The sequence below is a fragment of the Sitophilus oryzae genome, unplaced genomic scaffold (assembly GCF_002938485.1).
Source record: "Sitophilus oryzae breed Bouriz unplaced genomic scaffold, Soryzae_2.0 scaffold_1449_pilon_pilon, whole genome shotgun sequence".
NCBI classification, from domain to species: domain Eukaryota; kingdom Metazoa; phylum Arthropoda; class Insecta; order Coleoptera; family Curculionidae; genus Sitophilus; species Sitophilus oryzae.
This window is the reverse complement of record NW_022146114.1, coordinates 553,905-576,229: the sequence shown is the minus strand read 5'-3', so window position 1 is coordinate 576,229 and position 22,325 is coordinate 553,905. Positions and strand designations below refer to the sequence as shown.

Genomic DNA, 22,325 nt, shown 5'->3' with positions numbered 1-22,325 from the left:
TTTTTTATTGACTTCCTTCGGACTGTACGCTACATTTCAAATGAGTTTAATGCTTTATGGAATTAGAGCCATTTTTGTCCGATAAAAATATGGAAAAACGGAATGTTTGCCGCCATAAAATATACGACTTGACGCCACTAAAACAGGTAAATTTATGGTTCAAAGAAGATTTGCTCCACAACTTTATTCATATATTGAACAACTTATTGCTTTCTTAGAATGTTAAGCTGCCTCTATTTTGAGAACCCAAGCATTTCTTGTACTAACATTAGATAAATCTGGTAAGGATATTTGGATTGACTCGCTAGAATTTGTCCATGTTAGAGAACTGTTGTAACCCAGCAAGGTAACGATGGTTCCTAAAAATAATAATCAATATTAATGTATATTTTGTATCTTTTGTTGTAACATTCACTTCGTATTTTACAACGGTTTTATGGGTTTCACATTCTCTCCGCTGTTAGGCTTTAGAGGTGTGCTTAATAGTTCTTTTCAATGAACTAGTTCGCGCAAACTAGTTTCAGAGATAAACACCTAGTTTATCTCGGCTAGTTCATTTAGTTCCCGCCAAAGAGAATCCCACTAAAGAATAGTTCTAATAGGTTGTTCGCGAACTACATACCTTTACGCAATTAATTTAGTCTTAAATGTTATTAAAAAGTTCGCCGCGAACTAGTTCATCTTATATCTGCATAAGGATGCCCCTCTCCAATAAGATATAACGTCAAAACTATCAACGATTTTGACTGTTGACAGAATAACAAATAACAAAACAATGTTAAACGATTTTAATTATAAAATGAACGAAGAATCGTTTTTAATTCTGTTTTAAGCTCATTATTTTCTTATTTGAAAAATTACTATGTCACAAGGAGACAGGAAAAAGTGTCTTGTATTTCACTGATTATGTATCTATAAATTAGGAGTGCAAAAGTATACTGTTTTGGTGTATTTTGGTGAATTAGTGTTTTATTTTGCTGTTGTAACACCAAAGGTTCCACCCCTCAGCTGTAATATAAATTAGGTACAAAAGTTTATCTGACAAGGTAAAGACACTTAAAATCGAATAAAAACACATGTTTTGTGTATTCGTTATTACAGGTAGAGATCTAATAATGTATGCTAGTACCGAAAGGTGTAATTGTATAAGATTTAGTTCTCGTTATTTCTAATTGAACTTTAAAACGGTGTGTTTTTATACTGAAATAGATAAATTAATCATAATGGCGTAAATAGTATCTTTGCACTTTACAATACAAGGTAGTGGCAATAAGCAATCCTTTTAGTGCCGTAACTATGGTAATATCAGAGATTAAAAAATTATACCGTGGAAAAATTTGCCGTGAACAGCCAGTTCTAAAAGGTTTTCTAAAATATACAAGAAAATTCTTGATTTTCAACATCTTTTTTTGCGAAAAAAATCTCATGTACCTTTTCCTGGAGTCAAAATATACAACCCCTGAATATTTATATTATAATTAATGATTATTATTCCCACGCACAAGTTCTCAAGCCTATGTAGGATATTTTTGAAAATATGTTTATACTTAATAATAATTGTACATATTTATAAATAAATAAATAATATGACAACAAAATTCAGGTAATGTGATCAAAAATACTAGTGAAGTTCTTACCTTCATTAAACAAATCAATTACAGAACCAAGTGATAATTCATTAAGCTGCGAATCTTTAGGCCACTCGAGGAATATCGCATAATAGTACTTTTCTTTAGTGGTATAATATACATTACTAGTTAAATTATCCTTCTGCGCTTGGGTCCAAGGGTTACTGTCGTAAATTGCCTCGCCATTCACCGAAAGCCAGCTTCCAAGATCCAATAATCTCTCTTGGAATATTAAGTTAATAGTACCATCGTGGGCCGGTCCAATATTTATTAAAATATTACCTAAAAGGCCAAAGTTAGTTCATATTTGATCACTCGGATCGCTAAATCAAAGCCAAAACGGTCAAAATAGACATACAATATGACGGATGGTCGCACTATTATATATAGGTCGTATTTTTGTTTAACTTTTAACTTAGTTATTGAGTTAAGAGTCGGTTACTTTTCAAATATTTTCTATAAAAATTAATATATACAGGGAAGCGCACCTCATTCGCCTCGGTTGATTTGGTTTGGTTTGGTTGAAACGGTAAGATATAGAAACAAAATATTTTATGGGTATATGTGGAGAAGAAATTTTGGTTTTTGGGATATTTAAAGATTTAAATGTGCATGCTACAAAAGAATTGTTTATCAATACCCTGTAAATTACTTTTCAGAATTAATTATCGTGCTGAGTATAAAGGTAAAGAAATAAACTTTACTAAAAAATATTGCTTCCTTAAATTTATACAGGGGTACCAAAAATTGCTGGTCGATTTTAAATATTTATTTTACATAAAACCTTCGTTATTTCAAATACAACACACTGTATTTTTTAAAATAAATCGAAGCAGATTCAAAATGCTCTTTCAAACAATATTAGGGTTTCCTAGCTCAGATTTTTAATAAAGCAATATAGTTGTCAAAATATGTCTCTCTAGCCCTTAAAACCTCCACTGGCCTTAAAAAGTATTTTATCCTTCATCTATGTGTTATTAGAGAATCTAGCGTTTCAACGAAACTTCGAGTGGTTTTCGATCCTTCAACTAAAACCAGAAACAATTACGCTTTAATGACATCACTCTAAAAGGATGTCAAGTTCAAACAGAATTATATGATATTCTGTGCCGTTTCAGGTTATTTAGTTACGTACTCACTGCTGGCATACAAAAAATGTATCGTCTAGTCAAAATTAATGGGTAAGTTTAAAATGTTTAAAAAACTTCGTGATCGCGGGATTATACCCACAAAAATTGGCACAAAGGTTCCTGTAAAAGACGTGAGGTAATTAGTTGGACTAAGCGAATTTTGGAAATTAGAGAATAGAGAGTAGAACGGAGATAGTAGAATTTTATACAAGGGTTTATTTAGTGACAATAATATACACAAAATATTTCTTATTCATCCCTGTATGGACATAAAATAACATATACAGAGAGTATTAGTGCTCTTAAAATTCTTATATTGACGTCCTTTATTTCATTTTAGGTGAAAAATTGGAAAATAAAAAAAAACATTCACTACACGAAACATTGGTCCTTCGAGCCGGATATGAACCATCGACCTGGAAATCAATCGGATGGTGTCGATAAAGGATAACAATCTACCTCCAACTATGTAGCGTTTGGGACGAGTTACAAGTCTCATAACTGGACGAGATGGTGTCTAGCGAGTAGTCACCATAAGGACTGCCGATGGTGTTGTGACCAGAGCAGTTGTCCGATTGTGTCCTTTACCAGTAGTTGTCAGTTAGTACTTCCAAGGCCGGGGGCATGTTGCGAGTTGCTTGGTCCGGCCTTCTTTGACTTAATTTGTATTGGAGTTTCAATAATGGTTAAAACTTCGAACCAGTTTTTTCATATACCCACTATACGAAACAAGTAAATTCTTGGACAATTCGAGGTATACGCGGACGAAGTCGCGGAAAAAAGCTAGTTTTCTTTAAAAACCCAAAACAAACCAAGTTAGAATATTTGGGCTAATTCCGAACAATTTTATGTTATCTAGATGCATGGCCCGCCTGGCGAAGAATCGATGACATCGCAGTGCGAGAGAGAAGGTCTATAAGGACGGCACTATTTGTGTCAAAACATAATATCTCCTTGCATTTCATGGTGTTTTGCACGCATTTTTGTATGGTAAATCTGCTAGTGTTGCTTCTCGTATATTTTAAAGATTTGTTTTAAAATGAGATCGTGTTCTGCAGTTAACAGAATATATTGCGCGATTAGTAAGTAGAAAAACGATTCGTAAGTAGTAAACTGTGATATGTGTGCTTCTTCACTAACCAGTAATATTTCACTAACAATTAATACTTAATAACTTTAAAGTTACTTTAAAAAAATAGGGGAGCACTTTACAAGCCTTCTAGAGATGTTGTAAAAATTTGTCTTGTTGCTGAAAGCATATACGAACACAGCAAAATTTTACAACGTCAAACTTAAAATTAATCTGTTTGGCTATAAGACAACTAAATGTAGAAACATTGTTTGCATATTTGTCAGAACATTGCTCGGAGCAAGACCCAGTAGATGATCTTCTCTTTATAGTTAATAAGGTTAATATTAAAACACTATTTTACAATAAGAATTCATCATATAAATTCAACTTCCAATGAAATAAATAATAGAATTAGACAAAAACTAACAAAAACCATAATTTTTAGTCACCAATAGTTAATTTTTTAGTTTTGTTTACAAAATGCCTCCTGTGTGTCCTTGTTTTTCCTAATGTAAAAAAAAACAATTTAAATATTTATGTTTGGAACAATTTGCCAACAATTTTTTTAAAAATATATTTTTATTTTCTTAAATGTTATTTGAAATGATAATTGGTTTATTAAAACTAATTAACTACAAACTAAAAAATGTAATCCAAACCTAAATTAATAATAATGTGTTTCTGACTTTTTTTTATATAATATAGATATTAAAGAGATAGTCTCTTCCGCACCTCACAGCGTTTATTACTGTGGGCCATTTTGTGGAGTATGTCGATGTCTAGATGGCTCTTAGACTTATTAGCTTGAGTCATGCGCTTAAAGCGCTCCTCAGAATAATTCACCGGGGATAAATGTAAAGAAATGAGCGGAGAGATGCAGTTTGGGTTTATTAAGGGACTAAGGAGGCCTTGTTTTCGCTAAAGCTTTTGGTGCAGAAATGTTACGACCAACGACATGATGTCCTTATTTATTTTATTGCCTACCAAAGAGCATTCGATAGGGTCAAGCATTATTTATTTCTGGCACGATTACCGGAAATCGGGGTAGATGAGGACATCCAAGTGAAGATAAATGGCAGTCTCGACAGAAGTCTTTGAAGTAACCGAAGGAGTACAAGGATGCATCCCTTCACCGATGCTTTTTAACCCCTTACCGCATACTGTTTCATATATGGGACACCCTAATATAATTTTAGTTTTTAAGTCCCGAACCACTCTCGAAGAACTTTATTTCAAATTGTCCCATATGTGGCACGCTTCTATGACGTCGAGCCAACAGACCCTCTCTCAGGCAAATTTTGCTTGTCTGCAAGGCCGTGATATTTGAGTTGCCTGAAAAAAGGGACAAAGTGTGTAGAGTTTATTTTTCAAGTGGTTATCACACAAAAAAAAGTTTGGATTCAATATTTTGCTGTTTGTAGCCGAAAATATGAGTTTGATTACATGTGCCATAAATGGCTGATATTATATATATTCAGCTTTCATTTTTATTGCGGTTCTACTAGTTTGGAAGGCAATCAGCCAGATTTAGGAGCAAGTAGCAATGTTGTAGTAAAACTATCGGAAACTATTCCCAAATATCAAAATTACAAATAATTTTTTTACAACTGGTTTACAAGCATTCCGCTGCTAGTTCATCTTACTAAAAATGGTATATTGCCTTTCGACACAGTGAGAACAAATCGCGTACCTGATTTTGAATTTCCCAAAGAATCGGATATGAAGAAAAATGGTAAAGGCAGTATATTGGAAAAAGTAGGTAAAATGTGGATTGCGTAGACGTCTCCGTTGTTTCATGTTATGACAATAAAATTGTTAATACTATTTCTACCTATGCTGGAAGTATGCCTATATCTAATGTACGAAGGTTTTGCCGCAAATCAAAGCGCCATATCGTGGTATCCCGCCCACAATGTATTGCAATGTATAATACCTATATGGGGGTCTGTAGTAGTAGTAGTTAGTAGTGAGTCAGTAGACAGTCGTCCGTCAGCGTCGTCAGTTGTTGCGTATCAGTCGTCTCGACAATCTCTTAGTAAATTCGCTCTCGGTAGTGTACCACGCCGGCAGTGTATGTATTATTGCAGTGATTTATCCACAAGAATAATTTTTCAGGTAAGTAAAAATTTTATATTATTACTGTTCTGTCTTCGAATAACCCCTCCATATCCCTGGACTTAGTCCGGGGACCCACCATAATGGTTCAGAGCGATTCTGAGTCAGTTATTTCCAAATCCCATCCCACACCTATGGAGTCAGTTGACTCCAATTCCCTTAACTCTGACTTGGACAGTTGCAAGACGGACGCTAGCGATCTATACTCGCAAAAGTCCAAGGATGAGTTACATGAACTCGAAAATAAGCTAGCTGAGCTTCTTTATGATGCCAAAATCTATCTCACCCAACTAGAACAACACGGTCGCAAACTAACTATAAACCCGGTAGACCTTGTAATCATTTCATCCATCCCATCCAGCCCTAAGAGGAAGGTTCTGAGGAAGAAGAGAGTTCGCCAGAGCGACTCTGATGACTCCTCGTGTTCTACAATTATCAGTAGCAAAAAAGTAGCAGCAAGGGCTGCTTCCCCTATCATAAATTCAGATTTTCCACCGCTTCGTACTCCCAATACGTCAACTTCTGACGTACCTAAAGTCCCTATTACCCCAGTAACGCAGCAACAACCCTCCAAACCTACACCTACTGCTCTCCAATGCAGCAGGATAACCCCCCTCCAGCAACTAAGAAGCCTACCCCTATTGTCCTTCGCGACACTCGTCTTTGGACTTCAATAGCCCAAAGATTTCGAGACCAAAAAATCAAAATTCAATATGCAAAATCAACATCGCTAGGCATCCGCATCATCACAGAGACCATCGCTGATCATCGAAGTATCACCAACTACTTCAGAAATCAGATTTCCTTCCACACCTTTCTTCTGCCAGAAGAAAGAGATCTGAACATTGTCATAAAGGGCATGGAAACAGATGTTGAGATCCCTACGATTGTCGACGACTTGACTTCGCAAGGTTACGAAGTCAAGGAAATTCATTGCCTTTTTAAAAATGGCAAGCCACTCCCAGTCGTAAAAGTCAGGATCCCCCGCCACCAATCTTCCATATACAAACTCAACACTGTAGCTGATATTCGTGTTCGTATCGAACACCAGAAACCTGGTACTGGTACACGCCAGTGCCAGAACTGCCAACAATTCGGACACTCTGCCTCGAGTTGCTTCGCCCCAGCCAGATGTGTCAAGTGCGACAAGCACCATGGCACAAAAGACAGCGTCAAGGGCAAAAATACTCCCGCAACTTGCATAAACTGTGGCGGCCCCCATACGGCAAACCATCTGCTTTGCCCAAAAAATCCGAACAACCCTGAGAACCGACCCTCTTCTTCAAAGGACCAACCTCTGAATGCTAGGAAACCCTCAGGTTTTCGATCGTCAAATCCTGAACAATCTTCTTACGCTAGCGTAACGAAGACAAACATGCCCCCCATACAGAGCCAATCTTCATCAAACCAGTCTGGACCGCCGCTCATCCCCCCACCCTTCAGTCCAGACTTCCAAAGTTAATTCTTGAGCAAGTCACAGCTCAAGTGTCAACCCTTGTCGCAACCATGTTCGCCAAACTGGCTGCAATCCCAACCTTGGCACCTAGTAATGTCTAAAATTCTAGCCCAGGGCATCCTCGTAGTCTCTTGGAATGCAAATTCCTTGAATCCCTAAAAGTTCGAACTTATCGACTTTTTGAACGACAACAGTCCAGATGTCGTCCTCATCCAAGAGACATTCCTTCGTCCCTACACATCAATAAAATTCCCGAACTTTAAGGTGTATCGTAACGATCGCCCAAATGGCCATGGTGGCGGTACTGCTGTATTGGTCAAAGGAACCCACAAACACACGCTTCTTCCCACGCCACTTCTTCGTGCTTGCGAAGCTACGGTAGTCCAACTGGAAACTTCAGATGGCCCTCTTGTCTTGGCTTCGATTTATGTCCCTAATAGGACATGTTTCGAAGACAAAATCCATCCTTTGAGATATTCGATTACAACCCTGAAGACTACTTGAATACAAAGTACCGTCACCTCAAAACAATTCTTCTGGACACATAATTCCCAGTCGACCCTAAGTTTCTCTCCAAACCATAGCATGCCTTAGGGCGCCCAGGGCTTCGTCCCTTTTCTCCTGATATGAATACCCGGATTATATAGCTGCCAAATCTTCTGGTTCGCTGAAATCCCAGGAGGTGGTTGTTTTAGTGGGTAACAGCTGTCTGAGTCCCACACAGTCACGAGAGTCTTCCCTCTCTTCGGGGATTAGCTCGTGCAGTCTTTAAAAGATTTTTTCCACCCCCGAAACAAAAAAAAATAGTAGTAGTAGTAGTAGTAGTATTTTAGACTCCATGCTGGGATACTATAAGATCGAAAAAATGGTATATACGTGTTTTTTAATTTTCTTGATATGACATGTAAAAACAGCTGAATACTGTGAAGAAAAAAACTCAAAAACAATGATATATATCTGCCACTTTCCGAGTTCAAAGGGGAAAATCTCAAAAATCTTGGAGGTCTAATGGCCTTTGACTAAAAGTGATTGTGATATGTGTATGGTGCTGCTGCATGGTGCGGAAACGTGGTCAATCAAAGATACCTTCGAAGCATTAGGGTTGCTATTAATCGCTAGATATTACCAACAATTTTATGATACATATATGGCTATAAATCAGTCGAAGCAGTGGTGTTGAGTGAATTACAAAGTTAAATTACATTATAGGGTGAGTTTGAAGCCGAAGTGAAGATAAATGGCACAGTTTCTACAGAAATTTTTGAAGCAACCAAAGGAGTACGACAAGGATGCATCCTGTCGTATGAATAGTATAAATTTGATATTTTAAGCTATTTGAAAATTGTTTACTCAGGTATTTCTTTTCTGCTTGTTTACAGAAATAATGTCATCCAGCCACCTCAACATCTAGGTCTCACACGCTTAATTTAGTTTAATTATTTTTATATTATTTGTAAGAACCGAAATAGTCAGCTACGAGTATGTCTATCTCTATGAGGGTGGATTGATAATTCAGTAAAAATAAATGAAACAGCAATACTAGTCCGCAAGTTATAACATATTTGGTCAGGTCATTGTTTTGATATTTGAATTAGTATTGTTTGTCTGTCGTGCATTCGCCGTTAAAATGGAAAAAAGTGAATTTCGAGTGTTGATAAAACATTACCTATTTACGCAAAAAACTATCATCATGGAAACGAAAAAATCTCTTGAATGTTTTATAGCGAATCTTCTCCTCCACTTAAGATGATTTCCAAGCGTTTTACTGAGTTGGAAAAAGAAACCGGAAGAAACTCACTCAAAATATTATTACGAAAAAGTTGCCTTAATGAAAAGGTGCAGAATATAAGAAGACGCTGTTTCGTGTATAAAAAAGTTACCTTAATGAAAAGGTGCAGAATATACGGAGAAGGCGCTGCTTCGTGTATAATAGGGGGTATCTGTGATACAAATATTAAAACCGGAGCAACAGTCGGAAATCACCCAATATCTGAATCATTATACGCAAGGTTTGGTGCATATTGAAATAGTGATTTGGACGGAAAAAGGTCAGCTGGAATTCAGATTAATATAGAGAAAAATCAGTGTTGTGGAATCCGAAAGATAAGGAATATTTAAAAAAACACGATGCACACTCAATTAATAAAACTTTGAAAGAATGTAAAACAAATTCTCTACTGGGAACGCATACAAGAAGGAGAAAAAAAGCGAAAGAGAGCTCTGGCACTGGAAGTGATATGTTTAATTATATTATTGAATTTGGTTAGTAAATTACAACGCTGTGCAACATAGACGGTAGAGAGGAACGCGTGGGAGGGGGATTACGCATTACGCATCGAAAGACGAAATCCACATATCAACAGCGGAAAAATTAGACTTTTTCTTTGTTTTTTTTTAGCATAACGTTGTTGAATGTTATTCCAACTTGTCCTTCAAGAGTCCAACTCCCAGAGTCAACCAGTTTGAATGAAACCTAGGTGGGTTTTTACACCGTTTCATCACTGTAGATGAAGCAAGGATTAATTTTTATATACCAGATACAGAACAACAATCTAAGCAGTGGGTAGAAACTAGGGATGTTCGATTTAAATCGATTCCCCAGAAAATCGATCTTTTGACATGCAATTCCCGATTTTTTTAATCAATTAATCCAAAACTCAGTTTTTATAGAATCGATTCTTTTGTTTTGTCATGCAACCCGAATGGTATCTTCAATTTCAGAAGATATCATTAATTACGTAATAAAACGAAATTAATCTACACTCAATCCGCTGTGGTTTCATGTCAATCGAAAACACCTTTGTTACATTTATTTTGGACGTTGGATGGAATACAATTTTGGAACGACTATAAGAAAATTTCACCTCGTTTGTCAGCAGTAGCGGAACAATTTTTGAGTTGTGTAGGGACATCGGTACCACCAGCACGCCTATTTTCGAAAGTCAGTTTGGTACTGACAAACTCATAACCACCTCTAGGATCACGGTTATCGAAACTGTTGTTTTTACAATCAGTGGAAAAAAAACTGGATTTAGTTAATACACTTTGTTTTGTTTTATGATTTCTAAGTTTTAATAAGGTTTTATTTTATCATTTTAATGTCAGTTTACTGTTTAATTGTTTAGAATTTTAATTTGTTTTGTTTTTAGGTTGAGTTTTGAATTTTTACGTTGCATTGTTACCTACAGTCATTTTGCTTGTTGTATTATTCAGAACTATACTTTATTTTGTTTTATGTCTTGTATTCTTGTGTGAAAAAAAGTAAAAAAATTAGAAATATATGTATATTTTTAACCCTAGAGTAGTCGCGCCACGGTCTATGAGACCGGGTGGCGCGAAATAGTAAATATTTTTGACCGTAGATGGCTGCCGCATCTATGCTTACGCAAGTCTGCTTGACTTGGGACAAATATTCGTTAGTATCATTCGCGTTGTTATACGAATGGGATCTTGGCCAAGGGAACGTAACACGGTCTCACACCAGGGCGATTAAACTTATACACGGTCTGTGATTCCAGGGCGACTATCGGTGGAGATTTTTATTAAAACTGAGGGTAAGTATTTTGCTATTACAGGCAAAAAAATACATATGTGCTATGTATTAAATAAAAATTAAGTACCTAAATATAGTTTAACTTTGAAAAATTGTAATAGAAAATATTTAAAACTTATATCATATTGCGTAATTATACAATACTCTGGGTAAAACAAAAAGTATTATGTTTAGTCTTATTCATTTTAGACATGGATTCTTATGAAAAACAGCAGGAAAGGTTGCAAAAATTAATGCTAGAAGTATTGGATGAGCAACCTTTACTAGAAAATTACCAAGACCCAGATCTTCCCGAGGATGAATCCGATCAATGGGAGATTATGAGATAAGCGAAGAACACCACATTGACATTGAACAGGATGTGAGGGATTCTAAATACAGTTGGCATAAATTCGCAAATAATTTATACGGGTAATGATCCACAGAAGAGAACACCGAGGAGAGCGTTTTAAAAAGCGTTAGCAAACGAGCTAATTTACCCGCATTTGAAAGTTTGTGCCATGATTCTATCCTTACCCTACAGTATTCGATACAGATTGCGAGAATTGTGTAATAGTGAGACTAATATGTGGAAGAGCCTTTACAATCGAGACTTCCCGGTCGTTGTGCATATTGTAACTGGAAGAAAAACAGAAAAATCATATTTTCTTGCTTTCAGTGCAGTAAGTACATGTGCTTAGAGCATATTACTGACATCTGCCAATTATGCCAGGAAAAGGTTTTGCCTGCCTAAATTTAATTAATTTTGTTCGTTTTTGAATTAAACAAAGTCTAATTGAGATGAATTTATGTTAATTTTTAAATATTTTTACTTAGTTTCTTGTTATAAGTGTTTTTTATTTAATGTAAAAAACTTTTTTATTGTTTAGACGCCTTTTTTACCTAAAAATACTTTTTTTTTTAAATAAATAGAGATTATGATTTCTCGTACGTTAATTTCCCTTATTCACAACAAATCAAACATTTGGAATTGTTTATATTGTCAAAATGGCTGCCCGGTCTCCCAGACCAGCGCGACTTACCAATATAGTAAAATAAGCGCGACTACTCTAGGGTTAATTTATTGCGAAAACGGAAAATTGAGTCAAAAATTGCATTATAAAAACTGATAATACCCCTCACTAAGATCGATTTTTAGCTTCGGATGTTTCTTGTATCGATTCGAGATTATTCGATCTAGATCGATCCAAAAAATTGATTCTTTTACAGAATCGCACATCCCTAGTAGAAACCCACAAAGAATCAGCGAGCAAAGTTACGGCTACGGTTTTCTGGGACGTACAAAGTACAGTCTTAATTGATTTCCTCCAAAAAGAGGAGACAATAAATGAAGAGCAGTATGCTACACTAAGAAATCAAAGAAAAACGGCCTCATCTTGCCAAGAAGAAAGCCCTGTTCCAGCATGACAATGTTCCTGCCCAGATTTCTTCTTCTATTCAAATTTTAAAAAAATAACTTGGGGGACGAAGATTTGGATAGTATCGCCGAAAGTAAGGCATATTTTGAGAACCTTGAAAGAGATTACAAAGAGAGGATCAAATAATTCCAGCAAGGTCTAACCAAATGTATAGGTCTAAAAGGAGATTATAATGAAAAAAAAATTACATCTATTCGAAAAAAATAATTATTTGTTTAATTTTTAACGCACTTATCAATCCACCCTCGTTTAACGTTTTGTTAAACTAATTCTGTAATTTATACCTCCGTAAGCAACGGTTTGTACAACCGTGGTGATTAATTCTTGGGATGATAAATAATCGGCTAATTTCGCATTCCTTCTATATCCGAACGAGTATCTATCCAAACTCATAGCATTCTCCCATTTTTTAGTTTGAAGTCCATCTAAAAAGATTGTTTAATTAAAAAATATCTTTCAACAAAATATTAAGTGTCAAAAATTTAGTAAATGGGAAAACAATTCAAAAAGATAGAAGAAAACCGATTAAATTAAAAACCGAAATATTTGATTTGTTTTTATTAAATTTAATAATAATGATAACACTATCACTACTCAGATAAAGAAATCAAAATGACACAGTAAATAATAATCTATCAGTATTTTACGTCAGTACTACGTCAGATATGTTATTCGAACAAGTATTACCTGGTAAATAACGGTCATTACAAGTATAATATCCACCGTGCTTGCAAGTTATACTTTGACCCCACCTATCATTAGTAACTACAAAATCTTTCACAGGACTCTCATTATACAACCATGCGATGAATCCGGTGGCATTCCAGTATGTATCTGGTGATTCCCAAGCGCCATCCGACCAAATGATGGCGGGTTGATAGTTGTTCACCTAAGTTTTAAATTTAAATTTCTATTAAATAAGCCTCTCAGTCAGATTTTACTAACCAGCTCATATAACTCAGGCATTGATTTCTTCTCAGGGAATTCTGTCGTAATAAAATTGTTGCTCTTTTCTGATTGGTAGAGAGGGTGATACCATTCTAGTAAAGAATGGTATAGACCATATGTAAGATTTGCTGCCCTTACGGCTTCTCCCAATTCCCCTGTAATAGTATTTGTTGTAACATATTATTTAGCGATAATAATTAACATTAATATGTACCAACTATATCCCTATGTGGTCCAAGATCCTTAGAATTCCAACTGTACGAATATGATGACGGCCACATAGTGAAACCCTCATGGTGCTTACTTGTCAGCACTACGTATCTAAAAATGATTATTTTTATTGCTCTTAAGTATATAGCTCTTATATAATCTAAGTATTATCTGCAGGAGGGCCTATTTCTCGTCAAAAAAACATTAGTATTTTCATATAAAAACGCTTTTAGATGTATGAAAACTTAATAAGAGTAACTTTAACTATTAACTTAATTAAATATAACTACTTAATTAACTTTAACTAGGTTTCGGCCAGTTAGGTTAGTTCAATAGTTTTTGTTGTTTCATAAGGAACAATGTTTCACAGGGAACCAACCACAGTACCTACTATTTACTAACAAAAAAAAATATTGAGGGAAGCAACGAAACTGAATCTCTCAACTAATGAAGGTCAGACGAAATGAGACCAACCAAATAAAAAAAATATACTGGAACTTTTTGCCTTTAACAGGCCATTTTTAAGGATAACACTAATGTCCTTATGGAGAATTGCAGAAATATTGGTATGGAAAGAATTATATGGTCCATATTGTAGTTTCTCCCAATTCCCTTGTAATAGTATTTGTTGTATCATAAACATGAGCCAATCACTTTTAAACTTAAAGAAACTAGTTGGCTTAATATGGCCCAAAGTCAAGAACTGCATGGACGTTATCTATTTCATATCATTTTGACAAAGACTCCACCAGTGTAATTTTGAATACGGAACACCTTTTTAAACCATGGCTTTTAAACCCTACTACAAAAGAACAAAATAGGTCTTTTGGAAAACTTGCTACATGGTAAAATTGGTATTTAATTGTCTAGGGACTAAAAAGATTTTATTTGATGGTGAAAGGAATTCGATTAAACGGGAAATAATAGAATTATGTAATTTTCAATGTAATGAAGGGTTACACGTCGGGACAAAACTTACCAAAAAACATATCAATTTTAATGATAACAGGATAAATGTGAGGTTGGCAACTGAACGCTGAATCAGAGGGTATATAATGCTCTAACACAGTGATTCCCAAAGTGGTCCAGGTGGACCCCCAGGGGTCCACGGGAGACTTGCTGGGGGTCTACGTAGGCGTGAACAAAAAATGGGGGTCCATAAGATGTTAATGGGGGTCCACGAAAATTTATCTGCTTTTGATAGTAAAGAGCAAAAATGTAAGCATAGTTTTTATAAGGGCCTACCTACATTTTTTTAAGTACCTATCTAAGCAGATAATATTTTAATAAGGCAAGCGACTGTTACTTGTCCAAACTTGCGTATTCGATATTACGTACAATTTCGTGTACAGACTTGCAAAGCGCTATCCGCCCGACAATGCTTAATGCTTGTTCAGACATGAACTTGATCACCACTATAAATACTTGATGCCAAAGGCAAACGCATTCATTTGTTTCCGGAATTTCGAAAAAGGCGGAATTTGGAAAAAAAGTTGTGAGAAAATTTATATCTGTGTTTGCTAGTGCCGGAGAAAAGTAAGTAACCTACCTTTTTTTGTTATAGTACTTAAGTATTTTGTTTACGTGTACTAGTCGGTTGATCACAACGGCCTGTATAGATAGGTAACTTAGTAACTTACAGATATTTTAATTGTCCTCTTTCGATTTGAAGACAAACACAGCACGTTTTATTCAATTGTTTTTTCACGAGAGAAACACTGCCTCTCTAAAAGGCCGAATAAGCAATATTGCAGAGCAATTAATTTTGTAATTTTTCTTGCAAATAACTACTAATTTTATAAAACAGTAATTTCATAATCATTTTAAATTGGTTTTGAAGTAACTATTTTATCAAAACTATTCCTTTTCGGAAAGAGCGAGCGGTGCGCGGGCGACGGGAAAAGGGCGGGGCTTGGACTTCGATGCCAGTTTGTCACGTTTTAACAATGAAGCCGCAGACAAAAAATACGCAAATACACGGAGCGCGTGAACTCATTGATTTAATAAAATGTTAGTTATCGTTTTTATGGACAATTTTGGGATTTCGACTTTTATTTTTTCCTACACAAATATGATCAGTATTCGATACTGAGTACACCAATTTTATTTATACTATTAAAAATTAGTGGTAAATTATGTACTTTAAAATTGATACCGTTTTGTGAAAACGTCTGTATTTGTCTCAGCGGTTTATTAGTTGGTCCCTTTACAAGCCGTAATTCTATTTCCGCGTGCTGACAAAGGCTGCGGTGTGATACCTATATTCAGAAAAAAACTTGGTTACTAAAACATTTTTTTACAGGTAAGGTAACTGACACGAAACATGGCTACAGCAAAGAAAAAATGTCGACAATATAGTATCGATTATTTGAAATATGGTTTTGTTCCATCAGAGGCAGACAAACAATTGCCCATGTGCCTATTATGCAACAAAGTTTTGAGCAATGACTCTATGAAACCATCAAAGCTCGAAGATCATCTAAAAAGGTGTCATACTGATAAAATAGGTAAAGATTTAAAATATTTTCAAACATTGAAAGAAAAATATGGAAAGAGACCCACCATGCACAGTATGTTCGCTTCAACATCTCAAAGTAACGATGATGGCTTGCGGGCATCTTACAATATCTCATTACTTATAGCAAAATCTGGAAAACCGCACACTATCGGAGAACAATTAATTTTACCCGCTGTTGAAGAGGTTTTAAAAACTGTTTTGCACAAATCTCCATTTGACGTACTAAAAAGAATTCCATTAAGTAACAATACTGTACAAAGACGCATTGATGAAATGAGCTCTGATATCGAAAGCTTTTTGTGCAATCATCTGCAAAAAACTCATTTTTCTATACAACTGGACGAGTCAACGTTACCCAGTAATGAAGCATTACTATTGGCATATGTCCGATTTATTGTTGAGGAAGAAATTCACGAAGAATTGCTATTTGCCAGAACTTTGGAGACTGACACTAAAGGCGAATCAATATTTAATGTCCTGAGTAATTTTTTTACGGAAAAATCGATCCCATTTACAAACATTATTTCAGTGGCAACAGACGGAGCTCCTGCAATGGTCGGGCGATATCGTGGGTTTATAAGTCATCTCAAAAGAATTATACCAGGACTTACAGCTATTCATTGCGTAATCCACCGACAACATCTTGTGGCAAAACATTTAAGTGACAGGTTGAACCAATCTCTTCATTTTGTAATAAAAGCTGTCAACAAAATCAGAAGCAATGCATTGAATACGCGTTTATTTGCTCAATTGTGCGACGAAAATGATGAAGACTTCCAACGACTGCTCTTACATACTGAAGTACGCTGGTTGTCGAAAGGTGCATGCTTAACGAGATTTTACTCTGTTTTCGATTCCATATTAGAGTTCTTAGAAAGTAGAGATCCAGATTTAAAAGAAAACTTGATCAAATTCAAAGCAGACATTGCGTATTTGACAGATTTGTTTAAAAAATTTAATGATATTAACTTGCAGTTACAAGGGGACAGCCTGAATTTAATAAAAACAAAGGGGATAATTTCGGCTTTTCTTGGGAAATTGAAATTTATGAAGCAAAACATTAGTCGGCGCGAATTCTCTCAATTTCCAAACTTGTCGCAGGTAGAATGTATTGATGAGGATATCCATACCTACAGTCAACATTTAAGTGCTCTGCATGATGACTTCAAAACCAGGTTTGAAGATATACTGACGATGGATATACCACCATGGATCATAAATCCATTTGATGAAACGGAAGTGGCCAATGTTGTATTACAAGAGGAGCTGCTCGAGCTAAGCACTAATGAGGAGCTGAAGGTGAAATTTAGAAAAGGCTACCCAACATTTTGGCTGCAAGCAGAAATACCCGAAAAATATCCTGGACTGTGGGAAATCGCAAGGAAATTTTTAATAGCTTTTCCCTCGTCATACCTTGTCGAAAGGAGTTTTAGTGCCGTTAAAACCTCTTAACAAAAAAAAAAGGAGCAAATTAAACATCACAGAGCGGGGGATTTGCGGTTATTGCTCACAAAAATAAAGCCAAACATTGATCGTTTGCTGACACTCCATCAGATACATCCTTCCCATTAATTAAAATTATGACCTGAACCTATATTACCTTAATATTTTTTCTTGTAATTCTATTCTTTTAATAAATAAAGTGATATAAAATGTACCATTTTTCGTTTTTATTTTACATATCGGAATATAGGGACAGAACTCAGAAGTGACACAATTTTTATTTTTTGGCGACTTTAAGAATGTGGTAGAAATGTAGCAGCAGGGGGTCCACCGAAACCAGTAAAATTTTGAAAGTGGTCCACGAGAAAAATAAGTTTGGGAACTACTGCTCTAACATTTGTCAATAATATAAAATGTCATAAATTTCATCAAATTTTATTAACGGTAAAATTTTGTTTCATCTTTAATAATATTTTTCATATGTTAAATTGCAGTTATAGGAATATTAATATTCCTTTTAAGAAAGAAAAAATATTTGTTACAAAAGACCATGGAATTTTAAAATTATATTTCTGGTTTAAAATATTCAAATGGTCTATCCATTTTAAGATCCGGTAGAAGAACTGGATTTTTAGGATTAATTATGTTTAAAAATTATATTTAATTTATACAAAAAATTAAAGGATGGGGGACAAAAATACCTACTAATATATAAATTGAGTCAAGATTACTTGAAACTTTTTTTAGCTGCATAAGGGCGAGAGGAGGGTTTAAAAATAATCCAAATGCTAAACAATTTGAGAGCGCTTATAAAAGATTATTAATTTTTAAAATTAGAAAATTTCATGGAACTTTCTGTTGTATAATATAATAATAATATCTCCCGTATATAGCGTTTAACGCCTTGGGAGTAGCAAGGTACATCTTGCCATGCTGCGCCGTTCGGTATACAAGGGAGACAATGTGGCTAGCACTACGCTTCAACCGCCTATTATTACCTCAGGATTGTGAATCTCAAGTAATCATTTAAGGCTGAGTCGACCTAGGTACCCAAACTATTTTTATTTTATTAAAAGTAGTTGGTTGATGCCGACTGTAGGATTCGAACCCACAACCCTTAGATGGGTAGACGAGAGCTGTACCTCTACGCCACCGAGCACTTTTCTGTTGTATATTCTTGATTGGGATTTTAGGTTCTGTTTGTTTTTATTAGCTTAAGCCATAGATCTTCAGCAAAAAAAGACATCGATTAAAACAGACGTTTCGGCCAAGAGCCTTCTTCAATGTTAAAACATTACAACATTTTGTCACTCTGTACTTTGCAAGGAAACTCCATAATAACATTCTTTCCAATTTACAAAAACATAGCGCCAGGTGTCCTGCCCTTTGCCACTTAAGGGATTTGATTCTGTGGATGGCACCTATTACCTGGGTGCTTTGTCGTGTCCATTCTCTTCTTTTACAGTCTTTCTTGGTTATTCTCAGCATATTTCGTTCCAATGAGCATTGTACGAACTGCAGTTTCCTTATTCGAATGTCGAATTTGGTCGAATGTTTTCTTCATTACATAAAGTGGCATTCTAAATTTGAATATGATTGAGTTTCTTCCATAAGTACTCCATGCCAACTTAATTCTTCTGTTGATTTCTGGTAGTAGAGATCCCGAGCTGTGAGTTAGTTGTCCCAAATATACGTATTTTTTATTGTATTTCTAGATATATGCTATATTCATTATAATTTTTAATTTTACGTATATATAATACTGTAATACGTATATGCATTCTTCCAATTTTTAATTCCATAATTCCAATTTTTGCATTGTCAAACCATTCTGGTAGTGGCCTGCTATCTAAACTGTTCCAGGATGCTTCATATTTCTCACCAAAAACTGCTTCGGCACAAATAAGAAGAACAGTAGAATACCAAAGAAGCTTCACTTGTTCTATATTGGTAAATTTTAAACTGTCCGGTTATATGAATAAAAAGATCAACGTATAGAATAATACATCTGAATAGTATTTCAAAACTAATATAAAACAATTTCCAATCTTTCTTTATTTAATGCGTATATGCATTATATTAAAAAATGTCTATACTGTTAGAGATATATAACAACCGATCTTCATAACAACAGTTGATTGTTTATTCCAGGTGATAATTATATTGACGTTTTTGTAATAAAGTTGTCAGAAGTTAAACTATTTAATTAAATTTATTTCCAAAGGAATTCTGTAAAGGAGATAACAATACTTCTATGGCAGATTCATCTCTTCAGAAAAGTCCTATGGGTATTTCGCCGCTGTAAGAAAATCTACAAAATAAAATAGTAATTTTTTGTATACACTGTTGTGTTAATCTAATGGAGACAAATTGTCAGCAGAGGTTTTAACCTAATCAATAAACAAATTTGCTTGACAAAAAATGCTTAACATTTTGTAGGTCTCTACCCGTCGTCGAAAGCAAAAAATACAAAGAACCAAGAAAAAACTATTTAAAATATCTAAATGCAGCTATTCGAGAACACTTTAGTTTTTTTTAACAGATACTTCGTTCTGTTAAAATGACATTATATCAATTTAAACTTCAAAATTAACAATTACTTAATAAGGTAAAACCAAAATGCCTCAAACTTTTTGTATGATTATTTTTTAATTTGTTTTTAATTTTTACGTATGTCGTGTGTATTTAGAATTGTTGATATGTTATGTTTGTTTAGATTATGTTTATTGATGATGTTCTTTAAAATCAAACAAGCGATCAATATACATTACTAACATCTACAGATGTATGAGCAATACATTTATTGTTATTAGATTCTATTAAAAACTAAAGTGTTCTAGAAAAGTTGTATTTAGATATTTTAAATAGTTTTTTCTTCGTTATTGGCATTTTTTTTGTTTCCGATGACGGGAAGAGATATACTTCTAGAAACTTTAAGCATTTTTTGGTCCCGTTAGGCAAATTTGTCCATAGTATAAATATAATACCCATGGACCCCAGGACTTTTTTGATTATATGATGCATTATATTATGTAGTACCTTTTTATACTACAAATAAATGATTTACTATTAACATTATATGATGTTTATAAACAACAACGATGTGCTAAAAGATTGCTTTGATTCAAAAAAGCATTATAGAGTTATTGTGACTTACAGAAACTGTGTAAATAAAAAAAAGTATTGCTATAAAAGAAAACTACATTAATATCTTACCTTGCTCCTGAATTAGCAAAGAGTTCAGCCCATTCCGTTGCATTAAAAAATTCTGCCGTAAAATCTTTAGCAAATTCCTGATACGAAAAATACGGGGGGAAATTATTTTTTAAATACTCGGTAACTTCCCCTATAAATAAATAAACAAATAAAATCTATAGTTACTATATATAATAATCTGCCTATTACCGCCGTCATTCCAAAATGTCCAAAACCATTCAGTACCCATACTTGGCACAGAGAACACGCCCCAGTGGATAAAAATTCCAATTTTTGCATTGTCAAACCATTCTGGTAGTGGCCTGCTATCTAAACTGTCCCAGGATGCTTCATATTTCTCACCAAAAACTGCTTCGGCACAAATAAGAAGAATAGTGGAATACCAAAGAAGCTTCATTTGTTCTATATTGGTAAATTTTAAACTGTCCGGTAATATGAATAAAAAGATCAACGTATAGAATAATACATCTGAATAGTATTTCAAAACTAATATAAAACAATTTCCAATCTTTCTTTATTTGCTGTCAGGTATGAGTACCTCTTAAAACTTAAGTTTGTTTTTAGTGCTATCTATTAATTGACATAAGTTTTTATTAAAAAAATATATAATCTACTGAATACTTTAAATGTTTTCAATTGTTTAAACTCTATTAATAAAATAAAAACTGCCGTCTTTTTTTAATCATCATATATCCCACCAATGCTCTCACACATTGCGGCCGTTTGATGTTGAGGTTTTAGGACCCTTTAGGGTGAAATTAAAAATAGCGCCAAATTATTGTGTTATAAACCTACATTGAATATAGTTATAAGTATATCGTTATAAGAATGGTTAGTGAACGATCGGCGGTGCTAGCAGAAACGAACTTTAAGTCAAAGAAAATTTTTCAATTGAATTCGTTTCTTTTACTTTTAAAGTTTTTAAAAAATAATAATATAACATCGTTCATATATTAAGGATAGTTTCTTTTTTAATAATTTTTAAATGTTTCACATACAATTTTCGTTTTTGACTATAATATATTCACATACACGTTGTATCGTTTTTGTAAGTTAGTTTCCACATGTATTCCTAATGTAATTTTCACTGCTACAGTTGAAAAATGAAGATTCTTTTGATTGTTAAGCAATGTTGTAAACTTCACCATAATCCCACATTGAAGAGTCCAAAAGAAGAGAACAACTGAATTCTCGAAAGCTTGACTAAACAATAAAGGGTTTTACTTGAACTAACGGCCTTCTTATTAGACTGCATCCTCAAGATATCTTGTATTCTTTCCAACTAGTCAGTCGCGTAGAATACCCATCTCGTTATAAGTATATGTATATTATTGTAAACATATATTTAATATAGTCTATATAAAATATTAATTTTGCCAACCCAACTAAAGAGTCTAAGCTATTAAAAAAATGTCTAACAGCATTATTCATGCCAGAGTGGTGGGTCGACATAAACAGTACATTATTTTTATTAAAATAAATATATAAATTAATTATGATATTTTATTTATTTCGCAGCTATATTTATTTGGTGTCGAATATACCTGTCAGATAAAAACGGAACTTGGGGCTGGTGTCGAAAATTGCCATTAAATTTTAGTCGCTACCTGCTTAGTGT

At 34.4% G+C, this 22,325-nt stretch overlaps 1 protein-coding gene across 1 annotated transcript; it reads right to left on the bottom strand.

The window, feature by feature from the left end:
• Positions 1-155: 155 nt before the first annotated feature.
• Positions 156-21,292, bottom strand: LOC115877386 (tissue alpha-L-fucosidase-like). Its single transcript, XM_030893536.1, has 8 exons — positions 20,897-21,292; positions 20,708-20,837; positions 13,535-13,641; positions 13,318-13,475; positions 13,060-13,261; positions 12,657-12,797; positions 1,638-1,910; positions 156-359 (listed from the first exon to the last, which is right to left on the bottom strand). Exons 1-8 carry the CDS (start codon positions 21,102-21,104, stop codon positions 223-225), a joined length of 1,356 nt encoding a protein of 451 aa, XP_030749396.1. The 5' UTR covers positions 21,105-21,292; the 3' UTR covers positions 156-222.
• Between the last annotated feature and the right edge of the window lie 1,033 nt (positions 21,293-22,325).

Coding starts and splice junctions, on each gene's coding strand:
- LOC115877386 (XM_030893536.1), bottom strand. CDS start 21,104: ATGAAGCTTCTTTGGTATTCCACTATTCTTCTTATTTGTGCCGAAGCA. Junction 13,476..13,534: donor ACCACATAGGGATATAGTTG/GTACATATTAAT, acceptor ATACTATTACAG/GGGAATTGGGAGAAGCCGTA. Junction 12,798..13,059: donor TAATGACCGTTATTTACCAG/GTAATACTTGTT, acceptor CAATCTTTTTAG/ATGGACTTCAAACTAAAAAA.